Below are 25,563 nucleotides of genomic sequence, written 5' to 3'. Positions count from 1 at the left end.
TGCATGGATGGGCTCGAGAAGGAAGAGTGATGGAAGGAAACTCATTTCTGCTATTTAGGTGGACAAAGGATTTTGATTTACACAAGGAATCTCCATTGACTCCTTTATGGATTTTCTTACTAGGATTACCTATGCACCTTTATCGTCATGATTGTCTTCAAATTTTTGCAACACGTTTTGGTCATTATCTAGGGATGGATATGCAACTTTGAACCGTTCAAGAGCCACGGGTGCTAGAATTTGTGTAGAGGTGGATTTGACTATGGAACCAATGAAAGGTTTTCCTGTTGTAGTTTCGCCTACAAAATGCATTTGGCAAGAGGCTAGATAAGAAAAACAGGGCTACTATTGCATGAAATGCTTTCGACAGGGTCATAAGGCTATAGTTTGTAGGGTTGAGGAGAGACACAAGGAGGATAGGAAGCCGAAAGATAAAAAAAAAAATATGGCAACTGAAAAATGTTGATATTAAAGATAGTTCCTTGGGGACTAAAGATGACAAAGAGATGGAAGCAAATGTTGAATTACCAGGTGAGAGTTTGCAGGTCACACGAGAGGATAAAAATGCCAATGTAGTCCAAGTTGAAAATATTGAGGGAGCGCCTAATTCTATACATGAAGGGATGGCAGTGAATATTGAGGGTGAGTCTGCATAAACAAATCAGTTTGGACAAGTGCTGAGTAAGATGTCGTAGGAACCTCGCCAGGAGTTGGTAAAAGTAATGGACAATCAAGAGGATGATAGCGATGAAGATTGTGAAGAGGTTTGGTGTGATAAAGATAATGAAGTGGTTCTTGAGACTATGCAGTTGAAAGATAGTGAGTTTTATGTCGTGCCAAAGTCACCAGTTGTGTAATGCCCGTCCTTGTGGTGGGTCTTTTTATAAAATATTTTGAGAAAGGACGACAGGAATTACCGTCCAATTTAAAACTTTTTGCTTTCTTCCCAGGGTGCAAGACTCTACGTTTATAAAATAAAATGTGCTTTTACAATAAAAGAGGTTTACAGCGGAAAACATCATTTTTAATAATAAAAGGCCTCTCTTACATTTAAATGCTCGTGCCTAGACTTCCGTGCTCTTCCCCATGGGCCGTGTTCGTCCCGACGCGTACTTCATTTCCTTCCCTAGGGGAAGGGACATACATAAAAACTAAAATGAGTCGAAGACTCGTAAGCATTACTTCATGCAGTTAAAATATAATAACGTAGGTTTTCATTCAAGCATTCATCATTCGTACATACTATACATACATGCATGCGTGCATACGTGGGTTCATTTGAAAATGTCACTGGACGGGATTTTTCTTTAGAAATGGACTTTCTTTTCATAAAACGTGTCCCCCGTCAGTGCCTTCATTTCTGCAAGAGTGCAGTGCCTTCATTTCTTAAAGTGCATTCGTGCGTGCGTGCATACATACATACATACGTTCTTTCTTTTCACTTTCATAGGCCGGTACACACTATTACGCCCCTTGTGTTAGGGTTAGCGGCCCTATGGCCAATGGATTCGCCCGTGGCCACAGGTTGGAATCCCATTTCGTTAGGGTGCAGCACTGGGTGCACTACCAGTACTACTACCCGGCATTGCAATCTGCCCATTCATTCATTGGGTACCCCTTTTCATTCATTCATGTGGCCGTTATGTATTTTCATACATTTCATGCTTTCCTTTCATTCTTTCGTTCATTCATGTCAGCTCTAAAGAGCTGGAGCTTTCATTCAGTTCTTTCTTTCCTTTAACAGTCCTTTCATGAGAAAACATTTCTTTTCATGAGAAAACATCAATTCGTGAGCATGGGCTTGAACATCCTCTTTCATGCCGTCCACGAGCATCACCTTAGGGCATTCATAAAAGTATCAGTTCGTACCGTCCATAAAACATAAAGCACGGGCTTAAACTTCGCCTTTCACGACATCCGTAAGCATCACCTTGAATGTCGGCCTTTGCGGCGTCCACGAGCATCACCTCGTGGCGCTTGCGACAGCGTCGGTTCGTAGGATCCATGAAGGTGTCAGCTCAAGCTCGTCTTTTGTGCATTTACATCAGTTCATTTTCTTAGAAAATACGTACAATAGATACAACGTATAGTCATCCATTCGCATGCGTACAATTAATAACTTTGGGTGCATAAAAAGGGACTTTCATGGAGGGGCCGTACGTACATATACATTTGAAAGCATAGCATCTTCTTTCGTAAGCATTTTCTTAAAGAGAAAAGCGTTTCATTTTCGTTTCGTAATTTCTAGAAAACTCTAGAAGGGCATGAACGTAATACTTACCTAGACTCCATGCTACTTTCATACCATGCAATCCATTCATGCGCGTATCAGCTGGCAACCTACATGCATACATAACATTAGCGTCATTCTCTATCTAGTGCATAAGCAACTTAACTATAAATAGAACTACGCTATACTTGGAACACTCACATTCTATCCCATGCACTTACGTGCCCTTCAGTATGTTAAAACCTTCGAGGACCACTTACGGTCACCACATCTTCCAACTCAAAGTCTTGCCTTGAGTGCTCATCCACTAAAGTGAACCCATGATTCATCTTAGGATTAAGACACTAAGACATTCGTCTTATTCTCCTTATTGAACTCATCTTGATGCATGACTCAGACCAACTAAGTCACTCATCCCAATCCTAGACAATACACCTGTCACTACCTCCATACATCCTAGCCCATACTAATCCTCATTCCCATCCATACAAGCCACACGGCTCTAAACCAACTCTGAGGCTTAAACACCGCGCAACTCTATTGTGGACAGATTACCCATTACATATGGTGAATCCGTCTGGTACACGTGTCTCACCAGATTACACATGTACCTTACCCCTTTATCACCCAAGATCAACATATAACATGTTGATCACCTGCTCGTAGGGATGAGGACCATATTCTGATACCAACATTCTCTTAACTCGGCTAACATGACTCTTCATGCTATCTGTCCCTTCTTATAGTTCATCCCAACACTTAAGGCGACAAGACTCCGTTCACAACTACGTCTTATGTCATGTCATATAGCTCGAGACTACTCCCAAGCTACACCATAACCTTGTCACGCCACCCTACATCATGTTACGTCATTTCTACGCCAACTTCTAACTCATCACGAGTACGGTTCCTCACGTACTCCCGTAATATCGTGACATCTCGTCACGTTCCCGTTATGCCATTTCCACACTAACTCTTCACCCATCATAAGCACGACTGTCAGTAACCACGTCACTTCGTGACGTTGCCCAGTCATGCTTCAACTGCGCACTCTTACACTTATTCTGCTACTACACCCATACTTCCAGTCGTAAGTCAATTACAGAAACATTTGTCACCTCAGGCTACAGGCCGCGTCACAACTATTTTGGGACACTGTTCCACAATTCCCGACACTACTCACCACGTTCTACGCCCATCAACTGCACAACCATCCTTACCTCTGCGACACATCACACGGAGTGTCGCTGCCTCATGGAGTACACTCTACGTATACTCCGTTTCCACACGCTACCACCTATCATCAATATGGCATACATGTCATACTATGCATCACTCCACCACATAGAGTACACTCCGCGTGTACTCCCTTCATACACACTACGACCCATCACCATCATGGCATACTTGCCATATGGTGCATCTTTCCACCACATAGAGTATACTTCACGTGTACTCTCTTCATACACACTACGACCCATCACCATCATGGCATACTTGCCATATGGTGCATCTTTCCACCACATAGAGTACACTCCATGTGTACTCTCTTCACACACATTACGTCACATCACCCTTATGGCATACTAGCCATATGGTACATTACTCCACTACATCGAGTACACTTCACGTGTACTCCATTCACACACCATGCCATATAGAGTACACTTTACGTGTACTCTTCCCAATCCACAATATGCCAGGAGAGTATATTTCACATATACTCTCCTTATCTCACTTTATGCCACACACAGAGTACACTCAGTGTGTACTCTTCCCATTCCACCTGCCACGTCATCCATACAGTACATGCCCCACAACTACACTGTACAGCACAACCACGCCCTAATTATGGCACAACCTCCACAACTGCATTACACAGCACAGTCCACAACATTTCACAAATATGCCCAACACCTCACAGCGCACTACATAAGATGCCCAACACTTCACATACATGGCACATCACATCACCACACTACACAGATATGCCCAACACTTCACACCGCACTACACAACGCATCTCAATACTACACAGTCATTCCCCTAATACTAATAGCACAGTCTACAACCTAGTCCACTAATTAATATCTAACATATAAATAATAAGGGTTAGAGAGTTATACCGTCGATGGGGATAACCCGTGCGTTACTCGCTGATCGTCACGGCCGATTACGTCGGAGAGGTCGTACGTGGCGGCTAACCCACGTACGGGAACCATTTGGGTGTTTGGATAGCTAAGTGTGGTCTTGGAAGGGCTCGTGAAGGCCCTATGTTGGTGGCTGTGAAAGGATGTACATAGCGTACCTAACCGTGTACAGTGGCGGTCAGTCACATGCAGTGACTGTCCATCACGTGCAGTGATTACCCACCACATAAAGTGGTGGTTTGGACCTAGGGCTTGGCTAAGGGAAATGCAGTGGATCTCGTGGTGGCATCGAGGTGGCGCCACGGTGGCTCACGGTAGCAGATCTGGCCGCACGATGGAAGAGAGGTCGTGGGAGAGTGAGAGAGAGTGTGCACGCATGGGTGACAAATCGGGGCCGTGGGTGGTTGATATAGCTTGATGGTGGCCTGAGGATGCCGGAGAGGGTGGTTACCCGCCGTGGGTGGCGGCGCATAGCGGTGGAGGACGCACAACCCGTGCGTGCGTGAGGAGGAGCGTCCGTGCGATGGAGGAGGGCTACTGGCCATGGGTCACGTGGAGGAGGAAGAGGAAGGGAGAGGGAGGCTCACGGTGGTGCCTGGTGGCCGTGGGAGTTGCACACGACGGTGCTAGCAGCTTCAGTAGCTTGAAGCCGTGCGACGGAGGGGAAGGGGGGCTTCCTGAGGCTTGGGTTCCATGGGAGGGGTTCACCGGTGAGAGGGGAGGTTGTTGGTGGCGGTGGTGGCGCCGATAGGTGGCGCACGACGGTGGAATGTGCATCATGCCCATTCGGGCATTACGCTTCCAGCGGAGAGGAAGAGAGAGCGTGAGGGGGAGAGATTTCCACGGGGAGGCTCGCCGGAGTGGGAGCAAGCCTTTGGTGGTGGAGGTGACGATCACCAGCGCACGGCGGCGCCAGGCTGCGAGGGAGAAGCTTCGGCGTGGGAGAGGGTCGCGTGCTGCGTAAGCCGAAGGAGAGAGGGAGGAGAGAGAGAGAGGGCTGGGGAAAAAGTGAGAGAAAGAGAGAGGGGGTCTAGGTATTTAACCCAGTCCTTTCGTCTTGGGGTCCTCAAAACGATCTAAAGTTGAGATATTAAAATAATAATTTGAAAATGCGTAAACGTTAACTTAATTAAAAGCACTTAGAGGAATTAAGGTAAATATTATTTTAAACTAACTTTAGTTTATAAAATAATATTTCTTCATCATTAATAAAATGATGAAGTCTTATTTAATATCTTTAAGAGAATAAAACCATTAAATTAATTAAAACCTTCAACATAATTTAAATCTCATAATATTTCAAATAACTATAATCATTTTAATAATTAATATTAAAATGATCTCCGACAATTATAATATTTTGGAGCTCTTCAAAATATTATAATTGTCTCATTTAACAACAAGTTTAACTCAACGATACTGGAAATATTTAGTTTAACTCAACGATACTGGAAATACCTCATATAAATATTTCCAGTACATTTAAAACACTAGGCGTGCCTTAGAAGTCACCTAATATCTCGAGAGGCACGTCGTCATGGTTCAGCACACATGACGATGCTCGCAGTCGCTAGAAAGAATGACAAACTGTTGCATAATTTCGTCATCAAAATTTGCTTACGTCAAAAAGAATGAATCTTACGTAAGAAAGAGAGAAGCTTACGTAAGAAGAAAGGAGCGGGGGTTACAAGTTGATGAAACAGAAAAGGTGCTAGCTGAAAATGGATTGCAAGGGGACTTAGCTATGGGATATTTTTCGGACCAAGAAGAAGGAGAATTAATTGGAACAAGGGGTAAAGAGAAGGCTTATGATTATGAGGGAGCTGATCGATCTGATGCTGTACAATTAAAAATTACTTCAGAAAAAATGGTGAAAAAGTCCCAAAGGGTTCACACCAGATTACAAAAGCTGATTTATGATCAAAAACATTTTATACCAGAATGTCAGAGGGTTGGGGAGTTAGAAGAGGAGATTAAAGTCGTTAATTATAAAAAAAAAAATTAATATTTGTGCGATTGCTGAACCTTTTATCGATGACAACCGGATGGCTGCTACAAGTTCTTTTTTGTCTCTTCATTATTTTTGTTCTAACGTGTCCACGGGTGGCAAGTTGTAGATTTTTTGGAAGGAGCCGAACAAGTTTCAAATGGTTTTTGGCACTTCTCATACAATTTATGGATGGTTGTCTTTGGTGCGTCAAAGATTGCTTATAACATTTGTTTATGCAAAATGCTCTTATACGGAAAGAAGAGGCTTATGGGAAGAGTTAGAGAATCGTCAGTTGAATAATATGCCTTGGATGGTGATAGGTGATTTCAATACTATTCGAATCGAATCTAAAAGAATTTGTGGTCATCCTCGGCCATTAATTTCTATGTCAGAGTTCAATGAGTGTTTAGATAAATGCTGTTTGTTTGACCTTCATAGTAATGGGCGCAATATGTCTTGGTGTAATGGCCATTTGGGGGTAAGCAGAAGTTCGGCAAAGTTAGATAGAGTGGTCAATAATAACACCTTCTCTTATCAGTATGTTTTGGCTCAAGTTGTTTATTTGAGGTGGAAAACCTCGGATCATTGTCCTATGGTGGTTCACTTGGAAAGGCCTTTTTCTTTATATGGTCCAGTTCCTTTCCGTTTTCAAAATATGTGGTACTTACATGAGACCTTTTTAGATTGTGTGAAGGAAGCTTGGGAAAGACATGACTCAGGTTCTGGGTTGCAAAAATTGGCTACTAGGCTCAAGCGTCCTAAAATTGCCTTACGAGCTTGGAATAAGCATGTTTTTGGCAAGGTTGATGCTAATCTAAAAATTCTTGAGGAGAGGCAGGAGATTTTAGAAAATTAGCTGCAATTGGGATACTCTGAAGATGTGGAAACAGACTATCTTGTGACTAACATGGAGCTTGCTACTTGGGAAAAAGAGAGGCAGTCTGGTTGGGACAAATTTCTAAAAAGAAGTGGTTGGTGGAAGAGGATCATAACACAAAATTTTTTCACTCTATGATTAATCAAAGGCGTAAAAAGGCTCAAATTTCTCGGATGGTTTTATCGAATGGCATAACACTGGATACTGCCGAATCTGTCCACTTGGGCACTACACAGTATTTTCGGGACTTTCTTTCCACGTCTTGTGACGTGGTGCAAGCTGAATTATCAAGCTTGATTGATCTGATTATTTCAGACGCGGACAATCATATGTTGTGTGCTGAATCGATGGAGCATGAAGTGAAAGAAGCTGTTTTTTCAATTCCTCAACAAAGCAGTCCGGGGCCAAATGGGTTCGGGTTTCGTTTCTATATAAAATGTTGGGAGATTATTAAAGATGACCTTACTGAAGCTGCTAAGGAGTTCTTCCAAGGTGGCCCTTTATCCAAGTTCTTTACGTCATCCTTTATTGTTTTGATCCCGAAAGTGCTTGATCCATCTAGTTTTAATAAATTCCATCCTATTAGTTTGTGTTTAGTGGCCCATAAGGTTTTTTCAAAAATTATTGTGGCTCGTTTAACTCAGATTATTCGGAAGTTGGTTTCTCATGAACAAGGAGCATTTGTTCTGGGACGTAGTGTTTTTGAAAACATCATGCTTGCCCAAGAGATGGTGCACTCTCTTCATAAGAAAGTTTTGGGTGGTAATGTCATGTTAAAGATAGATATGGCTAAGACTTATGATCGGGTGGATTGAGGATTTCTCTTGGAAGTCCATAAGTCCTTTGGCTTCTCCAATATTTTCTGTAAGTTGATTGGTGAATGTATAAGGTCTCCCTAGTTTTCTGTGATGATGAATGGGACCGTTAAAGATTTTTTTCAATATGCTCTGGGGCTTCGACAAGGGGATCCTTTATCCCCTTATTTATTTATTATCATGGAGGAGGTGTTAACCAAGCTGCTTATAAAAATTTTCGAGAATGGTCAAATTGGGAGATTTTATCACCCAGTGGGGGCTCCTTTAGTTTCTCATTTGTTGTATGCTGATGATCTATTGATTTTCTCGAATGGGGAAAAAATCTATTAAAAGGCTTGTTGAGATTCTTGCTCTTTATGAAAGCTGGTTCGGTCAAAAGATAAGTCATGAGAAATCGGTGTTTTTTCCCTCTAAATCTATAAACCCATCTCGGAAGCATGATTTGTTGCGAGTGATAGGATTTAAGGAAGGTCATTTTCCTGTGACCTATTTGGGTGCACCGCTTGTTATAGGTAGACTTACTTATCGCATCATTGAGCCACTAGTTTAGAAAATACGGAAAAAAGTGGTGGGCTGGAAATTCCAGTTGCTTTCACAAGGTGCTCGCTTAATTTTATTGAGACATGTGCTATCTAGTTTACCTATACATATCCTCTCGGTGATCAATGTTCCAAAGGTGACTGTTGATCGGATAAATTTTGTATTAGCCAATTTCTTTTAGGGCAATGTGGAGGGAAGGAGGAAAGTGCATTGGAGATCATGGTCTAAAATTTGCAAACCCACTAATGAAGGTGGGTTGGGGCTGAAGGATTTACATGAGGTTCAGAAGTCTCTACACATGAAGTTTGCCTACCGCTTATTGACATCCGAAGGTTTGTGGGCTGATTTTTTTAAGGCTAAATATCTAAGGGATGGCCATCTTTTGTCTTGTGCTCTCAAAGCTACTAATTCGAGAATGTGGAGATCGCTATTGAAGCTCGTTCCGGAGGTTATAGCCAACGTCCAGATTCTATTTCATAATGGAAACTCCTTTTGGTTTGATAGATGGTTAGCTTAGGTCCCTTTATCAACCAGAATTCAAGATTAATAATAAGTGACTTCATATCAGAGATTGTTGAATGGATCAGGCATGGAATGTGGAACTCTTGAAGGAGCTTGTGGGAGAGGCAATCATGGAAAAAATTGTGTAGACCAAAATTTCTGGGCGCATTGGTTTGGATATTTGCCTATGGAAACAAACTTCGGATGGTAAATTCTCTACTGTTACCGCTTGGGACGTAACTCAGGAAAAAGGGACTCAAATGTCGTGGCATGAGTGGTTTTGGAACAGATGGTTGCCAAAAAATGTTTCCAGCTGCAACTGGAGAGCTCGGTTTCAAAGTCTAACAATAGATGAGAGGGTTCTAAGGGGATCTCTCTTGCATCAGCTTGTGATTGCTGTATGCCGCAAGCTAGGGAGAGCATTGATCATGTTTTAGCCACAAGTCAAGTAGCCTCTCAGGTTAGGGAATTTGCTAGTAGGCTTTTGAAGGTGCCGTGTTTGATGTTCAATACCTGGAAAGCAAGAATATCGGCTTGGATGATTTGTGTTAAAAAGTCCTCTTTTGCGGGTAATCTCATTGGTATGCTACCTTTTATTATCACCTGGTGTTTATGGACTAGAAGATTTAAAGTTCGTATGGAGGGGCTGAAAATTAATGCGATGCAAGTGTGGACTTCAGTTAAAATGTGGCCCAAAAGGTGGCTGCTGAATTGAAAGTGCATAGGCAACTCAACAAGCAGGATTTTAATTTACTAAATGATTTAAATTTGGAGATGCCGAGACTTGCTACCTGGAAATGTCGGCTTGTTAAATGGTCAAAGCCTCCCTCGAGATGGGTCAAGCTTAATTGCGATGAGAGTTCTCGTAATAATCCAGGGTCTTCGGGAGGTGGGGGTATCTTGCAGGATATGGATGGAAATTTTAAAGCAGCCTTCTCGACTCATTTTGGTCTTGGTACTAATAATAAAGCAGAATTGAGGGCTATGTTGGAAGGGATTCGACTTTGTAAACGTCTATCTTTTCCAAAGGTTATTATTGAAAGTGATTCCAAGTTGATTGCGGACTGGTTCCGGATAGGGAAATGCACTCTTTAGTATTTATGGGACTATTGGAATGAGCTTAGTCATAAATTGCAAGGTATGGATACTTGTGTCACCCATCAATTCCATGAAGGGAATCAAACGGTCGATTTTTTAGTTAAACAAGGCGAGCTAGGAAGTAATGTAGTTTATGTAGATCTTCAGCACTTGCCGAGGTTCTTAAAGGGTGTTATTCGGATAGACAAGGCGGGGCTGCCTTCTATACGCACCTAAGGTTCGTTTTTTATTTGTTTTGGTTATTTGTTTGCTTTTTTTAGGCTGGTTTAGAGGATTGTTCTCTAGGCCTGTTTAGTTTCTTTTATTAGGCCTCTTTAGCTTGCTTTTGTTTCTGGTTTTGGTCATTTGTTTTATTTTTGTTTGTTTTGTGTTTGGAAGGTTTTTTTATTTTTTTTTTTCTTATTTGTAAACTCCCAGATGCTTGGTTGTAACCACAGTATTCCTCCGCCATAAGTGAGGGCTGCTTAATAAACTTGGGACGAGGTCGCTATGACGGTGGCTACCGGGCTCTTCAAAAGTAAAAAAAAAAAAAAAATGCTTAGATTTGTTCATCACTAGCTAATTAATTTGGGTAAGATAGAGAACTTGATTTGCTATTTTTAACAAATAAACTTTGAGAGTATGATCATTAGATAATTTTTATATATATATATATAGACATATCCATGACCATATTTATAAAAATTTGAGTAATATGCATTGTAGAAAATGATTTCCCTAATTATTGTTAATTACTTAAGATATTCTAATTATAAAGTTAAATATAATGCTATAAAAAAGTAACTATGAAGTTATTCAAGTTTGTACGTACTCATAATAGTACTCATGAATTCGAGTTTTTTTTTTTTTTTTTATGCAAACATAATCTTCCTTCATGAATATCACAAATCAGTCATTACAATATTTTTCCACAACAATATCATTAGCAATTTCCATTGGACTATCCTCTATCCATACCTTTTCATCACCAAAATTAAGAGCTAACCTTGCTAATTTGAGTGCAGTGTTGTTTGCTTCTCTAAACACCAAACGTAAATCCCAACTCAATCTCCCATTCATGACTCTCCTCACATCATCAATAATGCAACCATACTCAGCCCCTATCTCTTCCCTAGTCTTAGTAGCATTCACAATTAATAATGAATCCCCTTCCAACAATACATCTGATAATCCCAATTCAGTACAAAAGATTACTACCCTCCTTAAGCCCTAGGGCTTCAGCTACATTCGGGTTGATGTTATGAGCGAATCTGGAGCAGAGGCAAGAAAGAATCTCTCCATTTGAGTCCCTGACAACCACTCCAATTCCCACCCAATTGTCCACTTTGGAGTGTTTAAGAATTGAGTGGTAGCCCCTAAGTTGACAAAGAGCAGTCAATGGGCTTCGAATGAGTTCTATTTAAGGAACGCCGGAACGAAGTCAATATGTTATGACACCCTAATACTGGCGGGTGTACACGTTATGATGTTATGTTATGGTACCAATGCATTAAGAACGATGTCTGCATATAATGATGTAGTGCCAACATGAGTTGTGCTACGGTCACCGTCAGGTGTTCATGGTGCATATGGGGAATCATGTTGCTACTAAACGTATGTTAATGATGGCTTTAATAAATGATGAAATGTTATGATTTTTAAAAGTAATGAGGTATTAAATATTCTCTTTCGAAATGCCATATTTTTGGAATGAGAAAGTGAAAATGTTCTCTAAAAGCAAAAGTGCATCAAGGTTTTTCTAAAAATGTTGAAGAATATAGATGGGAGACACATGCACATTTTTTGACATTTCAGGCAATTCATATTTATCATTCTTCATTTATAATTTATCTTTGTGCAAGTTGGTTGTTTAACTTACTGAAATTTCAAGTAAATCTCGCCTTTTGTGAGACCACATTCCCTCCGGAATGATAGAAGTTGTGACAGGACCGGTAGAGGATGAACATGATGGATCGCTGGATGCGGATGGTTGAAGAGGAGCCGAACCTTGAATGAAGACTGCAAATAATTTTCATGCTTATAAGCATTAACTCTTCATACTTTAGAGTGTATAAAATAGTTGATCCAACCATGGAACTTGGTTTAAGTAGTTTGTATTAAGGAAATGTTATCCTTAAGTTTGAACTTATGATGGTTATTAATGCTATTGGGATGTTTTTAGTCTATTTTGGCATAAGTTATAACTAATCACCCTTATTCTGCTGCGATTATTGCATACTATTAGTTGCATACTAGGATGCATTACATATTAATTGTCATGTACAAGGGTATGTAATCTTGTGTTGCATGTCCCGACACTCGAAATCTCCATTCCATCCCAAACGAAGGTTGGGGCGTCACATGGGCTGTAGGGTAGAGATTAGTGAGCAATACATGACTAAGAAGGAGATAGTCATGTGGAAACTCAACTGTATGAATTGGTGTCCAACCATCCCAATTAATTTCATACCCACACAAGAAAGTGGCAATGGCAACCTTACTGGGAGCAAAATTGGAAGAATATGGATAAGGGGAGTTGGTTACACGAGGGACGTTAAGCAAATTAGTTAACATGCTCGGAGTTACTCGGAATTGGATGTTACATAGGCTAACTCCAAATGAGTAATTTTTGGAGATGGCATAAATATTGGAGTAAAACTCTTGAACCAACTCCACAAAATGGAAGAGATGACCAATATAAGATAATGACACCCACTAATGAGAATCAAAGATGCGAGACACTATGGTCTCGTGAAGCTCACTAGAAATCTCACGCTCAAAATAGAAATGTGTTTGGATTAACTTTTATCTCCCGTGATAGCATCATAGAATTAGCTTAAAGTTCACTCCAAACTCAAATATGCCTTTAAATTTTAATCCAAGTAATTTATCTCCCGTGAGTGCCCTTTGGAAGCTAGAGAAATGATAAAACACCAACTTATCTACAATTTATTTTCAACCATTTAACAAAATAATATATTTTTGTCAAATATTATTATATTATTATTAGTTGCAGGTGAGTGTCACTTTTGGTTGGAACTATATTATAAGACCATTACAAAGCAACTAGTTGTTGCCTGTTGGAGATTCAACTGATCCTCAGAATTGATGGGTTTAGCGAGTGGAAAGCAATTTAATGGACTTGAGATGACAAATCTTTCAATTTACTAAACTAAGTTCTCAATGTAGGAATTTAATCAGAACTAAAATTTTCAAATTGTCTTATCGGGGAAGTGGGCTAAACAAATACATGAACCTGCCCAAAGGTAGCCAAATTGCAATGATGGAATGGGACACACCCAGGCCTTATACTGTGTTAGACATTGAAAAAACATCACTAATTGTTACAAAAGTAATGTGGTCTGACCACAAATTGGGTTTCATCTAATTGTTAGGAAGTCAAGTTTGGTAGGCTGTAAAGTAACATTAAAAACAAACAAAGAAATATATAATTAGCCCTTCATCTAGTTTTTGTTGTTGTCGGATTCCTTTGTTCAATCACATGGTAAGGGTCCACAAAGAAATATTAAACATACAATTGATGATGACTTTTCCACCAATGTAAAAGAAAAAACAGGGCAAGTAATCAATGGCACTATCACTGCAACTAATCACTCCATCTCTGCAAAGGAAAGAAACAAAGCAAGTCAATGTAGAGAACGATAACTTCACAAATATGGAAAACTCCATTACGGCAATCAAAGAGCTGACCACTGGTAGGAAAACATTCCATAATGAGTTCCAAACAGAGCAACCAATATCTGCTTCTTTAATGTATTTATCTTTTCTTTTTAGGTTGTTTACAGCTTGCAAACCATTATAAATACTCTTATACAATCATGATTAAGGGCTAATTTGAATAATGAAGTATATTGTTTAGTATTTTATTGTTATTTTTTTTACATACTTTTCACTACTATTCATTATTATTTAATATTTTATAATTACCTTTTTATTACTATTCACAGAATATCTGAAATCACCTCACTACCCAAAACGCAACCTAAGACTTCGTTTGGATCCTTGAATGAGCTTAGTTCATCTCAATTGGGTTTTGTTTTAGACTTATCCTAACATCCAAAAATATAACTCATAAATCACTAAATATCACTCAACTCAAAATCTCTTTACAAGTGAGATCCATAATTTTTGTCAACTCAACACCTCTTTACACGTGTGACCCACAACCTCTTTTCAACTTCTCATAAATACATCTACTCATTAATATCCAAACATATAAACTCATCTTAGGTAGGCCCCATAAAACTCACTCAACCATCTCAACTCACTACTATTCATAAAAAATTCAACTCATCTCAAATCAACTCAACATCCGGCCCTATAAAACTCACTCTACCATCTCAACTCACTACTATTTATAAAGAATTCAACTCAACTCAACATCCAAACTGAGCTTAGTGGATATCCGGTATCGATAGTTGTTTTACTCAGAAGGAGTTTAGTTCAAATTTGTGTAAATGGGTGCAAGTTGGCTTGTCAAGCATGCTACGTTTGTGCTTGAAGAATATATAAACAAGTTCAAGTATTGAAAAAGAACTTTCTCAAAAAGACATAAGAAGCCCTTGTTCTGACTATCTATTATATATACCATACGGAGTGTTTAAAGGAGTCTAGGTGCATTTATGTAGAAAACAACACAAAATACAAAGAAATTACGAGAAATATGCATTATGCACATCAATCCATGAGAAAAGCGCTGCCTTTTAATGTGGAGTAAAAATGTTGATTTCAGAAGAGATGAATCCAAGAAAAATGCATCCCTATTCCCAAACTACCTCTAATATCCTGGATCTCACTCATAATTCTGAAGAATTTTCTCTGTGTTTCGATCCATCTAGGCTGAAAATGAGATATTAAATAGGTGCTGATGATCGTTTTTAGCATAAACTTGTTGTAATAAGAAAATTTTCAGGGCAGCACAACACTTAAATTCATAATCCAATAAACAAACTAATGGTTATAAGTAAAAGAACAAAGTGAAAAGCTTACAAACTAATTGGTAGCAGGAAGATTCTCCACTTTTAGCAATGTTGAAGGTTAACTCCAAATTGTTCAACTGTATAAATACCTAGAGAGAGAGAGAGAGAGAGAGATGGATGACAGTGGCAGTAGTGGAGTGGTCTTAAGATTCAGCTCTTTTAAATGTACAAGTCATTCATCCATCGCAAATAATGGATTGTGTTTGATTCCAAGTCAAAGCTATGACTCCAATTGGAGTCCAAGGTCATTCAAAGTTGAAGATAGATGAAGATATTCCAACCAAAAGAAATAGTAGCAACAGAGGGGTGACTTGGGCTATCATTAATTCATTTGTTGAGGACTTCATGGAAGATCGGTTTCATCCATTTTTCTGTTTTTAACTTTGTCTTCTTTCAAGCTTGTATACCACATAGGCTTAAAGCGGTACCCCTCCTTGGATTATCATTGGGATAAAATCGAACTCGCAAATCGTCCAAAATCTTTAGCCCAAAAGATGCTACATCGGCGTACCCCAACCATACATGATATCCAGATCTCCTTCTAATCCAAAAATCATTAACCAATTCCACTTTATTTTCTTGACATACATGATTTGAGCCATTATAAGTTATCTCAGCATCATAAATAAAACACCTAGACATATCATGTTCTTAAAATAACAGAAAAGGAAACAATACAATTCCACTTATCTCTTCAAACTAGTGTGGCCCTTCAACATCTATTACCCATGCTTCTCTTCCCTTCAATTGGGTACTAATTGAACTCTTAACAATTTCAATTTCTAATAAATCATAAAGTTCGTTGGTATACAAAATTGATATAAACACAAAATACAGAGGGTTAGTACTATATGAGACTGGAGTTGGATGATGAATTTAGAAAACAACACAAAATACATAGACATTACGACAAATATGTATTATTCACGCATATCGATGAATACTTATTTGTTTTTGAAGTATATGTTGCTCTCCAACTTAATGGGATTTTTTTAATGGAACGAGAATAGGTGTTTTCTGATTTTTCAGCTAAGTGTTTTTAGCATATACTTACCATAATAAGGATACAGAAGAAAACTTTCAAGGCAGCACAACACTTGAATTCATCATCCAAGAAACAAACTAATGGCTATAAGTAAACGAACAAAGTAAAAACCTTACAAGCTAATCAATGTTTGAAACGCATGCTTGATACCATGTCAAAGCTCTAACTCCAAGTTTACCTTTGGAAGTTTGATGCCCCCAGTTTAAGAATCCCTCTTTTCTTCTGTGTAAGGTTACGGATTGGATTCCAAGAGTACTGTGAGATATGACATCATTGAGCTAATAAATTGGGCTCTTGTTTCCGGTGGCAAATACCAAATCAAGTCTAAAAGGCAAAGAAAACAAACAAAAATGAAAGGGAAGTCTCACCTGAAAATTCCAAAATAATTCAATCCATTTTTTTTCTTTTATGTGCTCTACTCTTGTCCTTGTATACAACATTGGCTTCGCAACTTCTATAAAAGGGTACCAGCAAAGGATCCCAAACATTGGGATGAGGACGAAGGTGAACTCTCAAATTGTCCAAAACCTTTAGCTCAAACGATTCTAAATCGGAGTACCCCACCTTTACGTCATATCCGCTTCCAGTTGTATAATAAATATTAATCAAATTGACCACTTCATATCGATACGGTGTACATGATTGGAGTTGTTATTGGTTATCTCAGCATCATAAATAAAATCTGAACTTTCATGAGCTTCTTTATTAAACACAAGGGCATATACTACAATCCCACTTATATCTTCCAAATAATGTGGCCCCTCAATATTTATTACCCATTCTTCATTTTTCCTCAACTGGAAATCACCATCATTCCCACTCTTGGCAATTTCATTTTCTAAAAATTCTTTCTGATACCAGAACCACTCTGGAATCTCATTTTCCGATAACGCAGTGGCCTTATAATGTCTCTGTTAGACCAATATCATCATCATCATCATCATCAGTTTAAAAGGCATGCATCTTACAAAGAATTGAGAGAGAATGAGAAACATATATACATACCTTGCACAGTAAAGGATTTGGCTCTTTATAATTCCAAATCTTCTCATGCATTTTTTCGCATCCACCCAATTGAATCATTCTTAGCGACCTGATGTGGCTTCCATTGAATTTCAATATTCTTGATACTTTAGAAAATCTTTGTAACGACATGCATCCTGTAGCATCTACACTTCGTATATTTGGTGGAAGTTCTAAGATTTCTTCAAGTTTCTCGCAATCCCGCAAGTAGAGTTCACGGAGTGCAACAAATCCTTTGATGCACGTGGGAAGGCTAACCATCTCACTTTCTGATAGAATTAACTTGTTCAAAGTGGCTAAGGAATTAAACACAGTAAAGAAACTTGATTTTGGAAAGAAACTTGATTCTAGTTGGGGACAATTTGGAAGATTCAGCACTTGTAATGCAGTGCTTGAATTCGTTGGACGCAACAATTCAAGGAGTTTTTCTTCCCTCGATAAAATCTCGTCTTCCACCATTGGACCACCAAGTCCAAGCTTGCGTAAATTTTGCAGTAAAGGAATGCTGTTAATTGGGAGACGCACAAGGCTTTTACAACCATTTATAAATAAAAGTTCAAGTCCAGTGAGGTTCCTAATAGATATAGGTAGTTCTTCCACTGCGGTGCGAAGTAGATCTAATGAACGTAAATACTTCATTTCACAACCAATTTCAGGAAATTCACGAAGGTTTGAGCAATCACAAAGATTAAGGTAGCGTAAAGATCTCAACTCGAGTCTTCTTGGAAATATTCAGAGGTTAGAGCATTCATGGAAACTCAATTTTAAAAGATTATCCAGGTATCCAACGGAATCATGCACCTCAACTAAACTTGTACACTTTTCAACAATCAATTCCTTCAAATTTGACATGCTTGAAAGATCCGAGACTTTGGTTAACAAATGACAATCATCGAAACCCATAGTTGTCACATTCTGTTAAAAAAGGAAAAAATTAAATTGAAAGGAGTTTACCACATAGATTAAAGAAAAAATTTATTGAAGATTATATTGTACGTACCTTGAACTTGATGAAGCTTAACTCCTTGATGAAGCTACCATGCATTTTAAAGATAATGAGCTTATTTCCATGAAAATTGGGTGGCAAAGATTGTAGCGGATATTCAAACCAATCAAGTACTCTTAACTCGTTGGAGAGATAATTAGGTCCACTTGAAAAACTTGCATTACGATTGATAAACACTCTAAGTCTTTTCATCTGTACAAATGCTTTGGGACTCAAAATAATCATTTCCTCGCCTTTGGGCATTTCTACTATAATGGCTTCGATTTTGTTTGTACCTTGGGACGTGAGAAAATACATGACAAGAGTGTTAGTAAAACTAATGCATAAAATGAAGCTATTTTTGGTATTTTCTGATTGCTGAAATGTAAAATACTAAATAGTTTTGCGTATAGAAAAAATAAAAAATAAAAAACAAAGAATGTCTCTTCCCAACTCACATGACTCTAAAACTTTCCACAAAATAAAGACACTCGTGAAGAAAATAATAGGATATTTGAAATCAAAAAGGACATTTGATACTTTTATTGACGCATCTTAATTAAAATGATTCTATATATAACTAAAAATCATTTCAATTTACAAGATATATATATATATATTCCAGTAGGTTTCACTACTAAAAAAGGAAATAAATGTATAACTAAATAATTTTTTTTGTGACTCTTACCGTACTTTCTTCCAACACGTGACAAAACCATAATCTACTACGTTCGTCAGGTTCTTTTGGTGATTGTAATCAAACAATTTCTCGACCCATAGATTGTAGCAAGTCATGCATCCAAACACTTTTATTCCACTCATCAACAGTGATAAGACACTTGTCTACAAGCCTCCAGATACCATAATCAGGAGAGAAACCTCAATTGTCAAATATTCTAATGACATCAGCCAAAGGTCCTCCTTTGAAGAAACATGCAATATCAAGAAACATGTCCTTCTCATTATCTTCCAATCCATCGTAACTTACTCGAAGTACACTTTGAATATTTACATCGGGTATTTGTTTATATTTATTCAATACACTTTTCCATTGATGAATGCTTTGATCTTTTAGAGTTGAACCTATCACTGTTAAAGCAAGTGGAAGACCTTGAGCATATTCCAATACTTGTTTAGAGAGTTCCACATAATCGTCAAGCGGTTCATCTTTCTCAAAAGCATGCAAGCTAAAGAGTTTAAGAGCTTCATCATTAGCCAGAATCTTCAACTCATATTTTGAAACAGCTTTAGAGAAATTTAATAAATGTTGATCTCTTGTTGTTATGATGATTCTACTTCCTGAACCAAACCAATCAAGAGCTCCAGCTAATGTTTGTAGTTGAACCAAATCATCCACATCATCAAGAATTAGGAGAACCCTTTTAGAGCAAAGTCTATGCCTAATCACATTAATGCCTTTGTCAATGTCATGAAAATCCAAACTTATTCCCAAAATCTCATAAAGAAGTGTTTTTTGCAGCTGGATCAGACCACCTGCTTTTGAAGTTTCTCTAATATTTTTCAAGAAATAACTTCCTTCAAATTGATAAGAGATCATGTTATAGATTTCCTTTGAAATAGTTGTCTTACCAATTCCACCGGTTCCAAATATCCCTACCATGCATATAATATCATTCCTTCCTATACTTAAATGTTGATAAATGTCTCGTACACGTGACTCTATTCCAACTGGATACTTTGCAACATTAAGAAATGTACGATTCACCATTATTGAGTCCACCCATTTAATGATGTCCTGAATAAACTCTTATTCATTCCTATCAATATAAAAGACAAGAAATTAAAATAGTTAAGACTTTTCACCGTAATACACACATAAAGATGATTTGGTAAACATTGTCTTTTTTTATCCATTGCAAAATGACGCTAGTAGATTACCATGTCAAAGGTAGCCTTTCTTCTTCCCAGTGCTCTTCTCATTCTTACATTTTTCATTCTTTATATGAATTATTAAATATTTTAACTATTTTTTTCCGTTCTTGAATTTCTCCCTCCCATAATTCTGAAACTTATAACTAAGGATATTTTTCAGTCTGTATATCTCTAAACAAATTGATGCATAAAACATTTGTTTATTCTTTATAGAACCTAAAAATAAAAGAAAAAAAAAATAGAGAGAAGATTTCGATTTGTATATTTTCATGTTCTTCTGTTCCGTTTCTCATATAAACTTCACGTGGCAGTACGATCTTAAATCCCTCAATAAGAAAAGATTTCTAATTTTAAGTATGGTATGCAAAAGACTGATAAATATCAAATAGTTTGGCAACACATCATATCTCAATCAATTTGCGAATTCTTAGATTCTCTTTAACATCACATGTAAACAAATATAAAAGCATAGCTCATTAAAAGTACCTGTCCCCTAATGTGAATCCGAAAAAATTGGCTACTTTTTGTAAAGCTGCCTTCCACTTTGTAACATTTTCTTCATCCTTGATCTTACATCCAAGTTTAGCAAATGCTTCTCCAAAATTTCCTTTTTGATGTCGTACTTCTGACGAAGATACATCGTAAAACAAGGGTAGAACAATTTGTTTTACATTTTCCTTACACTCAATGATCTTTAATAGCTCATCTAAACACCATCTGGACTCTAAATAGTTTTTAGAGAGTACAATGATAGAAATCATTGATCTTTCAATAGCTTTGAAAAGTTCTGGCGAAATCTCTTCCCCTCTTTCAAGATTCTTGTCTATACCGGTGTTGATTCCCCTGTGATGCAAAGCATGGTATAGATGAGAAATAAATTTTTGGCAAACATCCTCACCTCTAAAACTCAAGAATACATCGTGAGTCCATGAATGGATGGAGGAAGAAGTAGACGAGAGCGAGGAAGAAGCTCCTTGTAAGGCCATGGAAGAAGTCATCTTCTAATGCTCATGAGAGATCAGGTGCAATTATAAAGAAGTGGGTCAAAGAAAGGGGAAAAGTGGGGATGTGCTATTGATAGTAATGGTTGTTTAGAAACCGCGTATGTGGCCCTGCACCTGAGCTCCCCTGTCCGTCCTTTACATAAACAGTACTCTTTCATGCACCTGCCTTGCACATATTTGGAACCTTTGATCTCTGATTTATGCGAAACTAGTCCAACCCCTGAGAATCATATAAGATGTTTGATTAATTAAAGATAATATATATATATATTTTTATAATATTCACTATTTTTAAATATTATAATATTCTTTTAAATGTTTTAAAGATGCAAAGAATTTTTTGTTTATTTTTATATTATATACCGCAAGAAATCAAGAACAGAGTTGAGGAACCATGCATTCATCTTTGTGAAACCATTTTTATTACAATGTCATCTATTAATGAAATTAGTCATAGCTTTATATTCTTTATCAGGTTTATTTTTCTCTTTATAAAAAAACACGTTAAATATATTATCCTTAGATAATATCCCTTAGATAATATCCCTTAGATAATATCCCTAGTTATTTATTGTATATTGAAAGTGGAAATGATCCACCTTAAACTCTTGTAATTTCTTTATTTACCCTATAACATGCTTGATTAGGGAAAAAAAAAGAAGTTGGAGTAGGTGCTTACTTAATGTGATAAAATCTACAATCCTCCCACATTAAGAAATCTCGAAAGTCTAGTAGTTATCGGGTCTGGACGTTTATCTTACACAGAAGAACGTTCAGAACTCTGTGTGAATGGGTGCAATTGGCTAATCAAACATCCTTGTAATGCATGTTTGTGCTTCTGTCCGTCCTTTACATAAACAGTCCACTAGTACTCCCTGAGGATAATATAATAAGATGCTTCATTAATTAAATATAATCTATATTTTTATAATATTCACTATTTTTAAAGAGAAGTGTTTTAGCCACAAAAATATCCCACAAACTGACTTTTACTTAACTCCCTCTCCATCTGTGCATTGTAGTTACTATATTGGAGCTTTTATATAGGGTATCTCACCTCTTCTTGCGTTGCTGTTTTAATTTAATAAAATTTTAATTATCATAAATAAATAATCATATTTTCATAATTTTATTTAAAAAAAACTATCAACAGTTGTAATTGTATCATTTTGACATTTTCCATCAAGCAAACAATATTTATATGGTAACGTGGCACTACCATATGTCCACTCATGGCAGTGCCACGTCTGGCGTGAAATGGTGTTTCTATCCCTTAATGATCCATTGCATATCAAATTGTGAGAGGAGAAATTGTGTTCTTGTTTGTTTACGTTATAAAGAGTAGGGGTATAATGGGTCCGGTCTGGTCTGATTTTGAACAAAATTTAAGATCGAACCGATATGTACCGGTTTTGTATTTTTAAAAATCGATTACGCATCAATTACCCTCCTAAACCGGTACATCCGGTTTTACCGGTTCGGTCTGGCTTTCCAGTTTTAATTTAGTGAATGCATGAGATTTGTGAGAGAGAGAAGCATTGAAAGTAGCTAGCAATGTGGAACTTGGAACAAATATATGTGTGTGAGAGAGACTAATAGCTTAAGACAAATGCATGGAATCTGAAACTACATCAAAAGGATACCTAGCTAGAATATTATTACAGATTAGATTCATTACTATATATGAAAGCAGGTGCTCTTGGAGAACAATATTGTTGATGGATGAGAGTCCAATACAATGCTTGGGAATGTATCCTATCTTCAGAGGTAAAATGCTGCTCTTTGCCCTCACATTTGCATAAACCTTTTGAAAAAATTATATGTTTAGTAAATTTATAACAAATTATTTAAGAAAGGAATAATAATAGTAAATTTAAGAAACACAAAAATTTAAAAAAATTTATAATACAAATTCCTAGAAAAGAATATAATATGTTTAGTAAGTTTATAAAAAATAATGATCTTCGCTATTGACGTTAGACAAATAAAGATCCTCAAGAAGATGATTTTAACCTTTTTTTTTTTTTTTAATCTTGAATCCATCCATGTATGAGAGCAAATAAATTTTTCAAAAGGGCATCCAACTAGTAGGTACGTTTTTTTAACAATTCAGTAGATGTTTTATTTTTCATTTTTGACTTGGTAGAAATGGGAGATTTCATCTTTGGAAGTCATACAAGAGATATGGGACTAAAGGCAATGGAGCAAAGCCACTTGAAAGCTTTCATTCAACTCAAATGCTTGATCAAACATAACAAACAGAGCTTTAAGCTAACGTGATCCTTAGAAAAAAAAAAAAACCTAGGAAGTCCGCAACCCACTATATCATTGCAGATGTAAGAGTCTCACTCAACTTGGAAGTATTAGACTTTATTTGTTGTGTTTGAAATCGACAACCCAAAGTAAAATAGTTTCTCTGTTCTGCTTTCTTTTAACAACTGGGAGCATATGTCTAAACAATCATGACCTCAAAGAAAGATGCACAAAATTGTATAGGAATTAAATCCAACGAGCAATGCCTAGAAAAAAATTCTCAAAGATGTCCAAAGTTCTCATTTAACTAATAAACATTTGAAACAAAAAAGTTCACATAACAATTAAACCAACGGAGATTAAAAATGATATACACATCCGAAATTGTTCCAAGAAAAATTACTGTCGAAGACAGAGAGACATGAGAGAGGGGTTGTCGGCTGCGTGAGAGATGGGAAGACTGCGTGAGACAGTGAGAGACAGAGAGAGCAGCGCGTCGTTGAGAGAGGGGTCGAGGGGTTGTGTGTGCGACTGGAACGGCTCGAGAGGTGAGGTCGTGAGGGGAGATGCAATGGCGAGAGAGCGGGTATGTGTTTCTGAGGGGGCGACGACAAGAGGGAGGGGACTCAGGCTGAGGGGGTGACGACAAGATGTACACAGTGCAACGGCGTGGGTCATGGCCGCGTGAGAGGGCAAAGATGCAGAGAGGCTGCGAGGCAGAGTGAGAGAGTGAGAAAGAGAGGGGCAGGTCTTAGGGTTTGGGAGACTAGAGGTGCAATGGCGCCGTTTAGTAATAATATCAAAATTATTACTAATAGTCTAATTAGACTAAACCCTTATACTATAAATCTATAACTATATCAATAATTTTGTATAACTATAGTCTATATTAGACCATTAGTAGTAGAATAAATATTAGTATTAGTTATAGTTATATCATATATTAGACTATATATTATTATTAGACTATTAGTATAGCTATATATTAGTATTAATTATAGTGATATAGTATAACTATATTAGTATAAGTATAACTACTATATTAAACTATTAGTATTAGAATAAATATTAGTATTAGTTATAGCTATATAATATATTAGACTATATAATAGTATTAATATTAGACTATTAGTATATATATGAGTATTAGTTATAGCTATATAATATATTGAGCTATAAAATAGTATTAATATTAGGCTATTAGTATAGCTATATATTAGTATTAGTTATAGTGATTTAGTATAACTATATTAGTATAACTATAGTCTATATTAGGCTATTAGTATTTGTAAATATATTAGTATTAGTTATAGTGATTAGAATAACTATATATTAGTATTTGTTATAGTGAGTTTAATTTATTATACCTATATTATTGATAGTATTATAGTGATAGTATTAGTACAGTAATTTATTATAGTGATGGTATTAGTACACTAATTTATTATAGTAATAGTATTAGTATAGTAATTTAGTATTAGTAATTAGTATTACTATATCATTCTTTTATATGTGATTATTTAGTATAGTGATTATTTAGTTATATATAATATATCAGTATTAGTTACAACTTAGTTTAACTATAAATAAAATGTTATTAATAATTTAAATATATATTTTATATTTAAAGCATATGATAAATTATATTTTCATCTTTAAAATTAAACTTTTATTTTATAAATTATAATAACATTATCTTATATATAATTAATTAATAACATATGATTAAACAAATTACAAATGTTCGTATTTAATATTAACATTTTATGTTACAATTTATAAATTATAATATGAAATTATTTCATATATAATTATATCTTATATATAAAATTATATATATATAAATCTCATATATAATTATATATTATATATAAAATTATATATATATATAAATATCATATATAATTATACATTATATTTAAAACTTATATATAAAAAATATTTTGTATAATATTAATTTTGTATAAAACTTATATATAAAATATTAATTTTTATATTTTTTTTCCCAACCGAACTGGTCCGATCCAATCCCAAAAACCATGGAACGGGGACCGATTGGGTCCGGCCGGTTTTAATGTTACAAGAACCAGTCCCAAATTGGAACGGTTCAAACCCGGTCCAACCGGTCCGATCTAAACCGGTTTTTCGGTTCAAATTTACACCCTTCAACAGGTGAAAGA

At 36.7% G+C, this 25,563-nt stretch overlaps 2 protein-coding genes across 5 annotated transcripts; both read right to left on the bottom strand.

Moving 5' to 3' along the window:
* Positions 1-16,403: 16,403 nt before the first annotated feature.
* LOC121242002 (disease resistance protein RPS4B-like) lies at positions 16,404-17,977 on the bottom strand. The gene is made up of 3 exons (XM_041139886.1): positions 17,231-17,977; positions 16,594-17,136; positions 16,404-16,480 (listed from the first exon to the last, which is right to left on the bottom strand). Exons 1-2 carry the CDS (start codon positions 17,885-17,887, stop codon positions 16,831-16,833), a joined length of 963 nt encoding a protein of 320 aa, XP_040995820.1. The 5' UTR covers positions 17,888-17,977; the 3' UTR covers positions 16,404-16,480; positions 16,594-16,830.
* A 145-nt stretch (positions 17,978-18,122) lies between these two features.
* Positions 18,123-21,322, bottom strand: LOC121242003 (disease resistance protein RUN1-like). 4 transcript variants are annotated; one of them, XM_041139888.1, is made up of 2 exons: positions 20,613-21,322; positions 18,123-18,530 (listed from the first exon to the last, which is right to left on the bottom strand). In XM_041139888.1, exons 1-2 carry the CDS (start codon positions 21,122-21,124, stop codon positions 18,503-18,505), a joined length of 540 nt encoding a protein of 179 aa, XP_040995822.1. In that variant the 5' UTR covers positions 21,125-21,322; the 3' UTR covers positions 18,123-18,502. The 4 variants fall into 4 exon arrangements, with proteins under 4 accessions (XP_040995822.1, XP_040995823.1, XP_040995821.1 ...); XM_041139889.1 differs by lacking the exon at positions 18,123-18,530 and adding an exon at positions 18,962-19,076; XM_041139887.1 differs by lacking the exon at positions 18,123-18,530 and adding an exon at positions 19,084-20,011 and having other exon boundaries at positions 20,613-20,750.
* Between the last annotated feature and the right edge of the window lie 4,241 nt (positions 21,323-25,563).

The sequence above is a fragment of the Juglans microcarpa x Juglans regia genome, chromosome 8D, assembly GCF_004785595.1.
Source record: "Juglans microcarpa x Juglans regia isolate MS1-56 chromosome 8D, Jm3101_v1.0, whole genome shotgun sequence".
In the NCBI taxonomy this organism is placed as follows: Eukaryota; Viridiplantae; Streptophyta; class Magnoliopsida; order Fagales; family Juglandaceae; genus Juglans; species Juglans microcarpa x Juglans regia.
Note: the sequence above shows the minus strand (reverse complement) of the source record. Positions and strands in the feature narration are given on the sequence as shown.